Raw genomic sequence first — 17,524 nt, forward strand, 5'->3', positions numbered from 1 at the left:
ATAAGAAAACTGAAGAAAAAACCACAACGGCTTAGCTTCAAAGCTAACGGTGGAGGTTACGCGGGAAGAAAACGTATAAGCATACATACACGCGTTTCCAGTCCGGCACTGCAACCGGGCAGAGACCGGATAGACGGTTGCATGCAGTGCGGCGGTGGCTCGGTTACAGACAACTGCTCCATACTCAAACACACTTACGACAAGCCTAGTGTGTCTGTGGAATGGCACATTGGGACCCATACGGAGGTGTTTAGCTAGTTCAGTAGAAGGATAATCCCACACGAACAAGAAAAAATTGAAAAACAAAAAAAAGCTTGAAAACCCGGTTTGCATGTACTCCTTTTCAACGCAACATTTTCTGATTACTGTAAGCGAGCGTTGCAGCCGCGCAAATAACTATAGACTACTATTAAAACTACAGTCTACTACAATGGCAACGCTGAAATGTAATTCGCCCCTCATATTTTTTTGCTCCTTTTATTCTTTCAATAATTCCCCATACAGAAGAGCCGGTCCATAGCAGTGGGCGCCTTTTGAGATGACCTCCAATATCGGAAAGTTTAAAAAATCGAGGATTATAGTGAAGTATTGAACAAGAGTGACATAAAAACTCATCATGTAGAAAATGGACATAAATTCAACACTTCGAGCGCAGAAAAAAACAATATGTTTGACTTTCATACGAAATGTCACATGTATTTCTTGAACTGATAACGTACTTTTGAAATTTTTATTACCTGCACTTATTTTCAAGCGATAGAGGAGTCATATGTTTTCTGTTGTCATGAGAGTTACCTGCATTTTTGCTGAGAACATCAATAATTTATTCCTAAACATCCACCACTTTTCACCTTTCTGGAGGAAATTCCATTCGTGACTTGATGAACTTTTTATGTTTTTCTCTTCAACAAATATTGGAGCACGTCTCCAAGCACACCTCCTATTTATAAGAAAATTTAGGTAAATTTCAGCTAACCGCAATTCCCCAAAAGCAAATTTAAACCTCACACGATTCCTCACACGAATCATTGGTTACTAACGTGACCAAAGTATTGCAGTAAACCGTCAATTTTATGTGTCCAAAAATGATAATAAAATAAAAGATAAAATGATTTTATAGAAATGATAAGATAAAATGATTGAATTTTGTTGCAGGACCAAGGGTTAGAGCAACGTTCAGAAAGATCTCAAAAATGAGGACAAATCTGTGTCAAAATTTTAGATTTCAACGTTGGAGACCATTACAATTAGTTTTTGTCTTTGTGACCCGTTTTGAAGAAAAGAAAAACGTGCAAGAAAAAAATATAAGGTAATAGATAATATTCAATTGAAAAAAGAAATTCGTTTAAAAAACAATAACCACTAAATAGCCTTCAAGAAGGGATTTAGTGGAATTGCAGTTCTTCCCAAAGAAAATTTTTCTCATTAATAAAGATTTTAACTAGTCAAACAGCTTTGCAACCAAGCACAAAAAAAACCAAAAATTGAACAAACCATAACAAAACGAGTTGTACATATGCTTCCTGTGTAGACTAAAATATTCTAATTTTCTCCTAGTGTTCATTTATTCTATTTGGTTCTATTCATTCATTCCACAAAAAAAAAAACCACAGTCTTAAAAAAAGAAACTTGGAAAGGCAGAGAAGCGAAGCGCAGGGCCTCGAAAAATTTTTAAAAAGGATGTAAAAAAAAGGTCGCAGAATAAATAGAATGGTAAATAGAATTCGAAGTGAAAAAAGGGAGGAAAAGAGTGCACCATCAGTTAATGCCCGGCGGGGAGAAACTGAGGATAAATCATTGTAGGAGGGATTTAATAGTCACAAAGGCTTACATGCTACTGAAAGCACTTCACAATAGAAAGAAGCAAGAATCCAGAATAGAGTCGTAACCGGTGTAAGACTGGTATTCCTATTATATATGCACAAAATTTGCTTAAGTATCTCCTACTACATAGTTTTTAGAGGCCTATCTAACTACTAGTGACGAGGAAAAAAAAAACACCGATATACGAACTGGAAGCAGTTCCCCCTCAAAACGTAGATCAAACACACTTTGCAACATAAGTGTCCGAAAAGACGGATACACGAAGAGTACCGGATAAGTGGCACGCGATAACTCGATACTTACGAGAAAAACGAAAAACTACTCACTCTACGATCATTTTATAAATGGCTACTACGCTATTAGCGATACGATCTAGCAATTTAATATCATTGTAATATGAATGAGGATGTGTAGGAGGGGAAAAAAATCTCAGCCGAGGAAATCGATGCAGTTAATGGAGGAAAAATAGCAGTCGCGGTGAAATCGCCAAACATGGACGGTCTCCTTCAACTAGGGGAAGATTGAATTGAAGCTAACTAGAATTCATCGAATTCAATTTTGGAAAAGAAAAATAATTTGAATTATTCGTAAATAGTTCGAGAATTAAAGGATGGAACAGAAAAATTCAAACATTGAAAAGAATTCGGTTTTTTTAATTGACTTGTCGATCTCCGAAAATCCGAAAAGTTTTTAGATTGAGTAGATGGTAGCGGTCTGTTCGCTAATAGCGTAAAATTTTCTTCAATCCAACCAAACGCTATGGACGCACTTAAAAGGTCACTTTGAGCGGACTCGGATGAAAACGGAGAGAAAGTGGTGGCGATGGAAGAAAACGCTGCGTATTTATTATTATGTGCAACTGTTCGGCTTCAAACATCCATCAATCTTCTCAAAGCAAAAAAAAATATGGAAATATCCCTATCTTACGAAAAAAATTATATTGCAAACCGAGATTTAAAATCAATATCATTTCCAGGGACAAACAAATATACTACATAAAAAGTGTAAAAAGATTATATTTGCTTTGCCAAGGGAAATGAAAAGAAATTGGAGTGAGATGTGTAAAAAAATTTCGATTATTGATTCGATTTTTTCCCAGGAGGCGATAATTTAAATAGACGAAACGACAACGAACTCGAAAATTTATTAGATCAAATCAACGTGCAAATAATTTCTAGGAGATAAGGAAATAAAGAAAATAACCTAATCAAAAAGATTTCCCCAGACCATTACATTTAAATTTTAAAAAAAATCTGTTTGGACAAAATTTGTGCTGTAGAGACGATAGGGATATTAGAAAAGGATCTTGGGCCACATGGGAATGACGGAGAAAATAACGGGAAAGTATGGATGAGAGAAGTTAGGGATCACTAATCCCGTGGAAAGAAAAATCCACGAAAAGTAAAAATGGTAAAGGGCCGCCCATAAACAGTCTGGATCCTACAGAAGATATTCCTAGAAAGAGAAGAATAAGGCTGAATGTTGAATTACATGTAATGTCCCTTAAGGAACAAGGAATGAGGTCGTGGCGGTCAAAAAAAGAGGAACGGAGCCGGATAGAAGGTCCTCCAATGAAGTTTATTGGAATGTTCCAGTTGTTGCCAGTATTTCAAATCGTGCACACTTCTCTCTATGACTATTCTTCCGAGTTTTTAATTCATCACCGGCACGAACAACACTTGTGGTCATGCAGCAGGAGGAGTCATTAATCGATTGATCAAAAGGATCTCGCCAATCCTTAGGTTTAGCTACCAACTCCTAACTCATTTTTGAATGGCTAAAAGCCCAACAAGTTGCCGAGAGCTATTTATGGGCTAAAAATTCTAGGATAAAAATATAGGAACCGTTAATCTGCGATGGAAAAAATGCAGTTTTCCATGGAATAACAGCGGCAAGCTCTGTATTGATGGGTGCGCTGCCATGGAGAGTAACAGAAAATTTCCAATTCACCGCTCATGCCCAAAAATTCCTGAGCGGCCCGTTCTCGAGCTGATTCAGCAGATTTCCCATACATTTGTAAATTAGGGAGGGAAAAAAGAGGAGATAATTCTGATCATATCGAATATCGAACGCATAAAAGAGTAAAAGAAAAAAAACATCGTCAGCTTACGGATGACTAATCACAAAACCAGTAAAACTACCAGCAGAGTCGTTCTCAGTACAATCCCCTACATTATAATTGAGGAAAAAAAAGTTCTGAAGACTCGTTCTTTCACAATTTCAAATAAATAGAAGCGCATCTTTGTGTTTACACAAGTAATAAGGGAAATCCTCTAAAATTAACAGCATGAGAACCGTACGAAAAAACCGGAAAAGCACCGAGGATTCACACGCGAAAAAGCTGTGTAAAATCGCGTAAAAATCGCGCTGGACTGCCTTTCTCGTATCACCTCCCACACCACGTTGGTGTAAATCTTCATTTAGAAAAAAAGAGAAAGCGTGGAATTAGAAATGTTGTGAAGAGAAAGAATGACGAGGAGAAAGAGACTGAGAAATGAACAGTTGCAGTCGGACTTAAACCGTACCTACCTACGAACCGAAACGGATCAATGGATCAATGTGTCCCGCCACTGGGAAAAAAACCATTGGACAACAGGTCTGAGTCAACAAACTTTTCTCCTGTGCAAAATCCAGGTAGAAAACTCGTACAACTCGAAGAACACAAAAGAATTCATTTTCGTTTATTTTCAGTTCAACTTAGAGAGGATTTAGTGTCCTCCTGGGGAAACCAGAACTCTTAAAACGAAGAGAGGAATTCCAATCGTATCCTAGGGAGACAGGAACGTTGTCGTTGACTGTTGAAACAAAGCTTAGAAATTTGAAAAAAAAGAGAGAGAGATTCTCTACAAATTGCGACAGATGTCAATCAAAACGATTCTCGGCGCGTCCAGATCATTGCTTGGATCAATGCGTATCGAACAGGTGTTATGGTCTCCTTGCGCCTAAGCATTCGAGAGGTGCGGGGCAAAAATTGCCGAAAATAGCCAAAAGTATAAGAAATCTGCCTAAATATTTGCTGAACGTAACGAACTTCACGTGAACGATGCAGAATGATGAATGAGCTGTAAACGAACACCTTCACAAACTGAATCAAATTCGATACGTTTTCTGTTCGTAGGAAAACAAGCTGCGCGCACGATTAACCTCTTGTGAGGAGTGAAAGGATGGATGGATGGGTGGTTGGTTCGCTAGTAATCGTGTTACCTTCGCGCTAACTAACCTCTAGAGCAAATAACGTGCACAAATTTCTGTACAGGAGTACAGGATCAAAGTTAAGGGTAGCGCAAGGAAACCAATGAAACTACAAGTTCCCGTGATAGTAATAGCTAGCTATCCTAGACGGTTGCGCTATTAAAAGAGTGGCCGAATATGCAAAGATGGTAGTCATGCATATCTAGAAAAACGCTGTCAAAACGAGCGATTTGCAAGCGCTTACAACCTGGAAAACCGGCTAGAAATCATCGAAGCCGAACATCAAAGTATTCGTACAAATTGCTACCTCCAGAAATTCCGTGCTACATCGAAACTGAGGAAATACGAAAGTTATGGTTATGGCCGCCTTTATTGCTGAAGCATACACTTATCGGAAACAAGAACCGTAAACAGGAAAATCAAAAAAGAAGCACTGCAGTCTAAATACGAACGAAACGATTAGCTCTGAAGAAAAACCTTAAGAATGCAGTGAGCTTAAGAAAGGGCTATTTAAAGAGCGAGTTACAAGGAATTAGCGGTTGAGAGTGCTAATCAAGCAACGAAAAAGAACAAAAACACTTTTTTTTTCCTCGACCTCTGCAACTATGGATCGAAGGGAAATTCCGATGTCCAAAACGGTTCAAACGTCGAACAATAGAAGGACGAGAAGATGAGTGTTGCTGCATTTTTCAGGGAGAAATTTTCAATTGCTACAATTTCTAGAACATTTAATATTCATTTTAAAAAAAAATTCGCAAGGAAATTCGTCAAATCGTCAATTGTCAGCAGAAATACCTTGATTATGCAAGAACAATAATCAATAATTTGTAACCAAAACGGAACAAAAGCTCGTTCAAACCTTTGAACTTAATGTATTTGCTTCGTAAAAGGAGAATATTCCTTTACAACACACTAAAATAACTCCAGAACGTTCTAAAAAGGAAGAACTGTTAGGGATAAATTAGCAACTTTCCCTTCTCTTCTCAAAAAAAAAAAATAAAAATAAAATAAAACATAGTAAGTACAGTAAAGTACAAAAATAAATTAATAATAATAAAAATTAAATTAAATTAATAATAATAAGGTACAAAAATAAATAATACAATAAATTGTGTAATAAGATGATAATAATGATATAATAAAAAGTAAAAATAATGATAATATAAAAATAAATAAAAAAAGACAATATAAACATAATATGAATAAAAAGCTATCAGATTCTCTGATGGATAATCCAGAACAGAACCACCCAAAAGTGTGAGGCAGGTGCGTTGCGGAAACCAAGCCGCTATCTACAGGACAATTATAGTTTCCTAAAGACTTTCAAAGCAAAATTGGCCACTGCTGTGCCGCAAAGGCGATGCGCATGTAATTCGCCATTCTTAGCCGATTTTGCAGCGCTAATAAAACCTGCTTTGATGTTTTTTTTTCCCCAACTAATTCTAATTTACAGCTAGACGAACACATGAGACGATTATTCCATCCGTAACGAGTTCCACACAGACTTCACATAGAACGATTATTATACTACCATATGTCCGGTTCGACACGTTTTATGGGTGATTCTGAGGTTCAGGAATCGGCTTTTGGTTCCTCGAACGTTGCAAGGAAAGAAAATCCCCGTTTAGTTGTCATATTAACGAGATTGCGGACGACAAGAAGAACGTGGGAATTCGCCGTTTTTGCTGATTTTTATTAGTTCCGTACTCGTTGCTGGTTGCAGCAAGAAAAACAATTGCTGTTGAATTGCCGAATAGATAAAATGACAAAGTAACGCTGATTTCAAAGGAAAAGTGAAGTTGTTTCCGATCCAAGAAGTAGCGTTGGAATTCAACCAGTCACTATTCAAATTTACCTCCAAAACTGAAAGACAAACAAAATGGCGGAAGACCTTCGACAGTGAGGGAGATTTCGACGAGGAAACCACTCAAGCAATGAATCTAAGTAATCGAATCAGACGTCCACCAAACATGGTTCGCTTTGAATGGCTAAGAACGCCAAAGAAGGTCATCGGACGAACGACGATGACACATTGCGATGGTCAACCTCCACAACTGGCTTTGCCAACAGCTGATCTATCATTTACAGGTACGGAATAAAATTGGAAAAAAATACCAGGCGAAGAAAGGGACATTTGTAAAGTACTGCAAGCAGATTCCAGAACCGAAATACATGTAAAAGAAAGTGGGAAAAAATTAGAACATGAATTATCCAAATTTGAAGGACGGGAACGTGAACTGAAATGAACTGAAACGAGAGAATTTGGTTGTGCCTATAAAAAAAACTTTCGAGCGCAGTTTTTCAGGCGTTTATTGATTGTTCTTTCCATTTTTCAAAATTAAACAAACTATCCGTCGAAAAAAAGAAAAGAAAAAAAAAAGAAAATAAAAGAGAATCTCACCCATGTAGCTAATGGAACCTTTCTTCATATAAATTACAGATGGCCTAATTATTTCCCTATTCTATCGCTATAAGAATGTGTTTTGCTAAAAGTTTTCAAAATGACTCTGCCTTAAAAAATCTCATGTACGTCCCATCAGGGCACGTTCAACATATTTGTGCTCTATTGTAACTTTGTCAATTTTCTAAATTTAAACTTCATTGACAGTTACATGAAGAAACTGTGAAGAAAAAAGTTCATAATCAGAATTTTCTGCTACTTGAAAGGAAAAACAAATTAATTAACTTGTACTTAGAAGCTGGTAAAATCCAAAACATCCAGAAGAAATTGAGAAAGACAATGGGCATCAAATCGTCACTTCACATAGATGAGGTGTCCACGATTTTTCGCTTGAAAAAAAATCACATGTCGGAGAAGAATGTGAAGTAAGTACTGGAAAATATCCAAAAAAAAATTGACAGTAATCCATGGGTGACGCATTGGAACCAAGGACACAACAATAGAAATCCACTAATATACCAATTAATCTCATCTATTGGCGACTAAAAAAAATAAAAATCAAATAAATCCTGGCTGAATGACAGCCTTGACAGCTATAATAAGCTGCTCATTACTAGGATAGGTAAACACATACGTACACACACGCAACGAAAATTATCGATTTGTTGGCGAATCAATATGCAAGCGAACAAATATGGGGTGAGCACAGGTGTAAGAGGCCGCTATGTAATTAGCATACGAACAACGGTTGGGAAGCGTTGGCATGGGGACTCGTGAAGGAACCACTCCAGAACGCGTCAGCTCACCTGGCATCAGCAATTCAGGCGTTCAGATGAGATTAGCCCTAGCAAATTTTAGCCTAACTCTCAGATTCTAAATTTTTACGTTGATTATTTACCTATTTATTCACCGCCATCAAAAAAAAGCAGCCGAATTTTTACGAGACAAACAAAAATTCTACCATTAAAACAAAAACATTCAAAGATTTCTTCACCTAATTTTTTCTTTGCAATGGAAAGTGGAGCACTCATTCTCGTGGCGGGTAAATTGGTTGCTCGCCTATTTGAAAATTATAATAAGTTGAAATTTAATAATTTGAAAATTTTCAATAACAAAGAATATCCTTAGGGAAAAAGTAATGACATCTTGGTCAGCGTTTTTGTTCACCTCAAACAAGAAGCGGTATAGGCGCGCAGTAGGCTGAGTCAGACCGGTTCCACCACGACCACTACAACTCTATTCCAATGGCATCTAATTAGGACCGACAGAAATCGAATGCGTTTGCGTTCGAAGCGTAGCGCTGCTATCTGTAGGTCTGCCTGTACAATTAGAGAACCACAATACAACCATATGAGGAACCATGATCCATGGGAATTACTTCGGTCGTCGGTGGCGGCACAATCCCGACGTACCTTCGGACCAGTACAGTTAGTTACAAGGGGAACCGTTCTCGTGGAATAAGCCGAGACGAGACGAGGTGTCGAGGGTCAATAGAGGGATTCTAATCCAATTATGTCCCTCCATTCTTTTGATTTGCTTTCATGTGCCACTACGTAACACGTGAACGTGCTTGCACACATCGTCTTTTTCATCCAGCACTGCATTGCGTCGCGCACATACCTCATGGTTGCACGTAATAGCACGTGACAGATACAAATCAACACCAAATCCGAGCTGGAGTGGGATCAACACCGATCTAGCTTGACACCTCAGACAAGCAGACACACCGTACCAAACGGCTACAGTACTGCTGTCTACCGTACTGAATTCTTGGCAGTCAGAAAAGGATTTTTCGAAGGAAATAACTCCTCTGGTAGAAGCATTTTTCTAATTCTTTCAAAAATTCCCATGTGCACAATCCCGGGATGAATCAACTGCAGCAGAAACAGAATTATTTAAAAGCAAGGGAAGTCGTTTCTGATATGAAACGCCTCAACCGCTTCATGAACTCTTTCTCGGAACCTCAGTGAAAAAATGTCAATCCATTGCTTATTAGAGGCATCACCTCACGAATCACAGCTGGTACGGATTTCAAGTGGAGTATTTATATACGGGATCGTAGATTAAGGAGAGGGGAGTGGTTCCGTCCATTTCTTCCTAACTGTCGTAAAAAATGGCCCGGAAGATACGACTTCGAGCGTTCCGGCGCGCTATTTTCCACGAGTTCGACTGGAGCGTGCCAGCCGTGTGCACACACCGCATCTTCCGGACCGTTTTTTACGACAATTAGGAAGGAATAGACTGAATCACTCTCCTTTCCATAATCTAGGACCCCGTATAGGAACTCTCCACCTGAAATCCGCACCACTCCAGATTCGTGGGGTGATGCCTTTGAGGGTTTACGAGCAAGTAAACACAAACAGTAAGGGGTAGGTGCGTTGGTAGCTCAACCGTAACCTTGATGGGTTATTTAGGTAAACAACGGCTTGAACTTAGACTAAATATGCCAAGATGTAGATTAACACCTTTAACTTATGCACTAGTAAAGACCAGTAAGTGTGTTTAGTTTGATTTTAGCAGATAATTACATCTATTTATGGATTACAACGGAGTTCGGCGAAGGAGTGCGGATGAAAGGAAAACATTCCTGTCATTCAAATTATTGGTAATTACGTGGCGATAAAATAGGTGCAAATTGAGAGACGACGAGAGGAAAAGTGGATCCATTTAACCGCAATAATAGAACATTTTAAAAGAAAATAGTTTCTAGACATTAACGAGAAAAAAACGAGGAAGTTTGAATGAGAACAAAAATAAGGGGGGAGTAAAATGTAGGGAAACGGAGAGAAATGGTCGCAAAAATCCTGCGCTGAATAGCGTTACGCTATACGGAAATTGTCGTAGACTCCTTTGACTATGTCGGTCTCACGTGCCCAGACAATAAAATGCGTATGATATGTCATTAGGTCTAGGATAACCTTGGAGGCCAACGCCTGTAATTTCGGATCGAGATGACCTTTCGTAGGCAAAAAATGTGGGCAAAAAAAAAGGTTCTTTGAAGGGATGGTTAAGTTGAAAATAGCCATAGCGGACGCGGTGACGGTACCGTTTTCCATTTATTCTGAATACAGCTCCTATTCAGTGTAGTGAAACGAAAAGCATAAAAATTAAGGGCTGAAAGTGTTATTTCACTATTAAAAAACATTTTAATAAATTTAATAATTGAATAAAAATATTAATAAAAATATGATTATAAAATTAATATTATTTATTACTTAATATTATTAATTAGTAGTAATATTATAATAAAAATTTAAGATGTTAACCGTGAATATTAATATTAAAAAAAAACTATGATTATTTCTGTAGCTTTTTTCTTATTTCATATTCTTATTATCATCTCATATTCTTATATTATATTATTATATTATATTTTTTATATTATTTTATATTATTATATTACTATATTATATCTTACATTATATATACTTATATTTCTTATATCTCGAGAGGAGAAAAGGAACCCGCAGAATTCTGATTACTTTTTACTTACAAGGTCCCTTATTTGATCACGCGGTTCTCAGGGTAATTTGTGACTTGAGAAAAAAAAACTAGATGAAAAGTGGCTCGCTCCGGAAGCGAAAGTCTGATGGGACGTTTTTTTCCAAGGAAAGAAAGTGAGAGTAGATGTTATGCAATCAGATGAAAATTGTGCGCTGAGCATAGACAGATGAACCTGTTTGCGCCGCAATTCACGCAGCATACCGTTGTTGTCGCACAAAACACGTGTGTTCCAAGCAAACGTACGACGGTGGTCGCGAAACGCAACAATACGTATGGCTTACCATCAATGGAAGAAAAGCAGACGGACAGCAGTAGGGCAGATTTATGCCCGGAAACGAAAGAACGAAAGGAAAACATTCGACGACAGTGAAAAGACTCCGGAAAAAGTGAGAATATGTATCCTTTGGATAGGAACACATCTATAATCAAAGAATCTCGTGGATCCTCCAGTTGGTTAAGAAATCATCAAATCATTCCTCCGGGTTATGAACAACTTCATATGAGGCTTAAGGAGCTCCTTTTGCTAGAGTTTAGCTTGTTCAGCTCGATCCTTGTTCCTCGACCACCTACATCTTCATCTTCTCAACATTTCGCAGCTGTTTTCCATGTATGTACCTTCTAATGCTAAATTTTTAAGCTTCAAACTTAGAAATCAACTGGAACGTTACGCTCGTAAGGATAAACGACGAAGTGTTCTATGAAGAACAATCGGCTTAGTAAGCGCCGTCGCCTTTGACTTCAAATCAGGAATATGGAGGTTCGTGAATGTGTATGCATCCTGACATTGACTCAGGAACTGCCAGAGGCACAAACATAGCGTGCTGCTCTTCGCAAACACTAATACACCGACTCTGGGGGTTGAAGTGCTTGGTTGGCGCTGAACGGCGTAGAACTATAAACGGAGCATACGTAGTTAGAAAGCGCCGTCCTCCTTCGACTTCAATTCAGGAAAAATATTACGGTAGCACTTCACCTGTCCCAACCATACATGAAACCACGATCAAACTGCTCACGGTAGACAAAACCGAGTAAAATCCACAGCGGTCGCTCCATCGCTCCAGGTGAATGTTCGTATGTGATGATGGTGACGTCGCGCATTTGAAGCACGACGCTCCTTCAGCATTATTTGCGCAGGGATGAGCGATGTTTGCATTCTATCACTGAATCATGCCAATATTATTTCGTTTTCGAGCAAAATCACCACACATCATCACAATATGGAACGTTCCATAACGCTTACAACTGCTCATGTCCACTGAATGCCTCCGAGGGAACCAGCAAGAAAAGAAGTCTTGACTAAAACCCAACTAAAAACCATTTTTCCTTCTTTTGCCAGTTCTTAGTCTCCGAAAGCAAACTGAAAGTAAATTAATAGATAAAAAATAATAATACAACAATAAATATGTAATAAATGCTAATAAATAATAATTAATAAGTAATATTAATAAATACATCCAAAATGACGTTTTACATAACCTTTATATTTACATTTATAACGATATTTATGACGGAAAAAATCCTTTAAGGTGCTATTAAATGAAGTGAGAGATAAGGAATAAATTCCAATGATCAGGATTGATCAATCTCTTTCGGATGCGCGCACGCGTTCGACCTAAGTTCAGAACCGTTTGAGGTTTATGAAGCCTTAAAGTCTTAGAACGACTTGCGATGTTTAACCGAAGTGTTTATGTTTTTACTCTTCCAGAGAACTCTGCTACCAGATTATCGACTCCCGGATAGACGAAAAGCTTAGTTGGTACTAAGGCGGTTTCGAACCATCCATTGTGCAATGAGAGCCGAACTCCTTACCGTCCGCGCTATAACTGCCTACTCTGTCAAATAAGACATCAGAAATTTTGGTCCTCTACCTTAGTGCTCAAAAAGTTGTGCTACTAGAAAGCTTTTGAGATAAAAAAAAGAGGTTGTAACAACAAGATGACGTCACCAGCGTTGTCGCATCGCCAAACGTTTGTTTCGCCAATATTGGCGATTTTTAAAAATGGAACCATAAAAACGGGAAACTATGCATTCGAGAAAAAACGCCGGTGATTCTGATCGGCGACCGCGAATGAGTGAGGTGTGTATCAAAGAAAATTGACGATGTCAACTAAAACAAAGGCGAGGATGAAGCGAGTGATAAATTTAATAGAAACGTAAACTTTTCGCGCTGCCACCTGCTGAGACGAAAGAGAAAGTGGGATCGAAAGTGTATGCCAAACGAAAGCACAGATCGTGTTTTATCGTAACATAATGAGAATACGATAATGTATGAATGTATAAATTTTAAACAAAATTCCAGTGATCTCTGTTCTTTCTTTTTTTTTTGTTTCATGGGCAACATATGGGTGTTTTCTTTGATGAAATATTTAAATAAACAATGATGAAGTATTCTGAGACCCGCTAAGTTGGCTTCACCCGCCGCTCACGCTCTGAACTGCTAAGAAGTTCAAGTGTATCTTATTTTTGTTTTACGGAACGCCTATGTATTCGGAGTTTTTTCTGGTGAAATAAATAAATAAGTAAATAAATAAGTAATAAAGAAATAAAGAAATAAATAATGGAGGATTCTGAAACCTACTGAGTAGCATTCGTTCGTACCTTTGTAAATGCCCTTGCACTCATTATTTAAGGAGCTCTGCTCAATAATCTAATGGATTTTTTTATTCGTAGAATTACGAGAGATTAATAAATTTAAAACGCTCAGTTTTCACTATCCAGGGAGCTCATTATTAGAAATAAGGTGAAGTACGGTAGTCGCGGAGCGGCGGAACTCCGTTGTACGTCTATTCCGCGAAGAATAAAGCTGAACATGAACTTCTGTGATCCAGAGGATTTCACATACGTAGTGAGGTGCACCGACATCCGTAGAATGTCACAATTTCTCTGAATACAGAACTGAAATGAACTTTGAGGACGAAAAAAAGACGATACGGATAGGTGTACAGCAGCGGTAAGTGATTTCGCAGCCTCCGTCATTGGTCAATGGCTCGACACCGCCCCAGGTCAACCAAGGTTCCCAAAGAGGTCAATAAACGAAATAATTATCAATTAATTATTATTAAGTACAATTAACAAATACATGAATTTAATTCATGTACTAGATATTATTATTAATTAATTAATAATAATTAGACTTGTTTGGGATGATTCCAAACAGAGGTCGAACGCTTCTACACCACCTACTAAGAGGCTTAATCGAGGACAACACTTTATCCCTTGAAAGATCATAAATTCAAAACCCCTCTCTCTGTGATAATTGGTTAGAAATAGAATTATATACAAATAAATAAAAAAAAAGAAAATGAGATAATAAATACAATAATAAATATGTACAATACAGAGAGCACAGTGAGGTTAGAACTGAATTTTTATTTGGAATTTCTTTCATTTTCGTAAGTATTTCAACTTGATTCTTCATATGACTTTCTAAATTGACTTTTTCAGGATGAGTCTAACACCTTCCAGCTCGGAATTCACTCGGCACGGCAGTTATGTTCTTCTTCGTCGTTTCGGAATGACACATACACCGAAAAAAATGATGCTCTCCAGGCAGCTGTGTGTCCTTTTAACGAGGAAATGACAAACGAGTGTAGTTAGACTTCAATGACAAAAAAAAGTCGATGTCTTAGAAAATCGCCACGACCACGTGTCACTGAACGATGTTAATTTGATACAAAAAAAAGTGGAATTGCTCATTTCCGCCTGCAATGAGTGTAGGACAACTGAGTCACTTCGAAAACGACACTTAGGGGAGCTTAGAAATTGCCCTTCAATTTACTACGCTGAAAAAAATGGAATTCAACACACCACGAAAGTTGTGTGTGTTTGCGTGTTCCTTTAGGGTTTAGAGGATTCTGGGATGAGATGGCAGGATGATTACGGTCAGTAGCGATAAATTTTATCCAGACTACATTCATCGGATGGTTTCTCAACTGCGTCATCTTCTACATCTGATCATCACAGGAAACGTTGTCACACCGTAACAATATGGTACATACGTAGTAACAACGTATTCATACGTATACAATCAGCCGCTTACTGTTCAAGTCCCTAGGAAAGGGACCCTCTGTTCTGTTGTTAAATACTCAGGCCTACGAAGAGTTCAGAAGGAAGATCATGAATCTAGAATCACGATCATGATCACCGTCAGCTTCTGGAGCTAAGCTCACTTCACAGGATAGTCTATTCGCATTCGTGATTACCTAACCCTCCAAGCAAAAAAAAACCCCGAGGTCCCATCTCTCTTCATTAGCAACGTAGACAGTCTGTAGAGCTTTTTAAAATTAACAGGAAAATCACCACTATGTAACCTTTAAAAAAAATGTCCGGAGACAGTAAAATTCATTTCTTCAGCAGTGGAGGATGGATTAAACAACCTGTCATCCTTCATTCACGTCCTGGTTTTCGACTTCTCGAAAAATAAAACTTTCTAAATTTTCAAACGTTTCTCAAGTGCAACGCCCATCAATTACCAATTCCTTTCTACTCTGAAACCTCAGGAACTCCACTGACTTCACTAAAAAAAAAGAATGCGGAACGCATTTTCCAGGAGTATCAGATCCGTATTTCGGGAATAGTAATTGCAGTAATCATGTCAATAGAAAAAAAAGAAGAAAGAAACGCCGAAGAAACTGTAGTAGCGAGCACTGACAGGATTGAAGGAGATGGAGGGATCGATATCGATCAAAATATTTCTTAAAAAAATAAATCTCAAAATCGATATCTCCGCATGAAAATGAACGGTTAGCCTATACTGATCTTATAAAGTATAGAAAAAAAAGCAAAGAAAAGATGAACCAACTCATACGGAGACAATTATACAATCAAAGTGCACGTTATGGATGTTGTCGAAAGCGAAGGAGCAAGGTGGGCCTGCTGCTGTTAGGGGCTGAATTTCATATTCTAAGCAAACATCGGGAGGCAATGTTTGACGAAACACTGCACTGAACGCTTCAACGATTCCAATTAGAAATAAGGAACGTGAATGGTGGGAATGAGAACAAACACGGATGAATGGACGATGGAAAAAGTAGTGGGGCGAATATAAAACAACAGAAATCCCCCCACAAAAAAAAAATCACACATACTCGTCCAAAGTACCTGTGATCGAAGTCTTGTTGGAGTATCACCACACGATTTTACCGTACCGTAACCGTTATTCCCGTCAATGTAGATTGATGTGGCACGATATCGCCGTGCATCGCTTGGTTCCATTGTTGCAAATCTTCTAAAAAGGGAAACATGGAAAAAGTAGTGGAAATGAAATGAGCGAATAGGATCGGCTACGGATGGATATTAATGAATATGACATTACGCTTTGGAAACTATGAGTAATTGGCTTATGAATCAGTTTTGAAGCAAAATGAGCCGTATGTTACTCATATGACTGCCGGCATTACGAACGTACGAACGAACGAACGAACAAACGAACGAACGAATGGAAACGTGGCATTGTTTTTTGCGTAATTTCCGTTGTAGATTTTTTCATTCACAAAATAAATTTAAAAAAAAAACTCTGTGGTCGCTATGATGTAGTTTTTTCTACGACGAAAAGCGTTAGATGAACGGAAAATTTATCTAATTTTCAAAGAACCAGAAAGCGAAGCATGTACTACACGTACCGTATGTGTAAGTGGAGTGGAATCAACACTTGGACGACAGCGAGCCGCACACTTTTCAGTGGTCGTTTCGTATTTCCTATTTCTATGATTTTCCTATCATAATTTCTATGATATTCCTTTCCTACGATTTTCTATTTCTTAAAAGTTTTTTTTTTTTTTGTAATTAATGGACTTGTTCACTTCAAATAATATTACACACAATATGCACCAAGAAACTGAAAACATGGACCCTGCCACCATGCCAAAAAAGTGCCCACTCATCAGCAAGAAAATTATTATTTAAAAAATAATTTATTATCAATTAATTATTTATTATTTATTTAAATTATTATTTTAAAAAATATTTCACCAAAACGGAAAGAATCATTTTGAAAGTTTGCAAAGAAATAGAAAAAGGCAACTCTTAGCAAGAGGATCCTACCGTACCTGTCTAGAAACGGTAGCATTATTTCATTATTGTAACATTATTTCAGTTTACTATTCGATGTCATTACTGTAATTGTCTTTACTTTAAAGTTTTAAGATCTGTGGGCGTTTCCTTTCATGATTCAATCTTAATTAATTCATAAACCATTAACTTTACATTAATGTGAGTATGAATAAGCAGGCATATGTATAAGATAGAAAAAAATTGTTTAATTTTTTTTTAAAAAAAATAGAACAAATGTTTGTTTCGTGCCCAATCAACGTACTACCGTATGTTGCAATTAATTCTTGGAACTCTTAAGTAATTGATAGATCAAAAATATTAAACTAAACCCTAAATTCTAGTGAGCTCTTTTCTTTCTTTTTTAATCTCATTGCACACGTATAGGAGTTTTCAAATAAACAAATAAATAACTTGTGGAAAAAAAAATAGTCGGAAAAGCCTACCGTCTTACTTCAAATAGAATTAGCGTAAAACTCGAATAGAAACGAAACTGTACGCTAAGTGGTCTTACAATAAGTCAACAGAGTAAAAAATTAATTTTAAGGAAACACA

General features: G+C 37.5%; 1 protein-coding gene across 2 annotated transcripts in view; it reads right to left on the minus strand.

Moving 5' to 3' along the window:
• The window catches only part of RB195_000164 (uncharacterized protein), a gene marked incomplete at both ends in the record, with an annotated part of 89,472 nt that overhangs the window by 20,730 nt on the left and 51,218 nt on the right, over window positions 1-17,524 (minus strand). For both annotated transcript variants that reach the window (XM_064196348.1, XM_064196349.1), the window contains one exon: window positions 16,022-16,148. In XM_064196348.1, the coding sequence (XP_064052229.1) occupies window positions 16,022-16,148 (127 nt within the window). The remainder of the gene's footprint in view (window positions 1-16,021; window positions 16,149-17,524) is intronic.

The sequence above is a fragment of the Necator americanus genome, chromosome IV (assembly GCF_031761385.1).
Source record: "Necator americanus strain Aroian chromosome IV, whole genome shotgun sequence".
In the NCBI taxonomy this organism is placed as follows: Eukaryota; Metazoa; Nematoda; class Chromadorea; order Rhabditida; family Ancylostomatidae; genus Necator; species Necator americanus.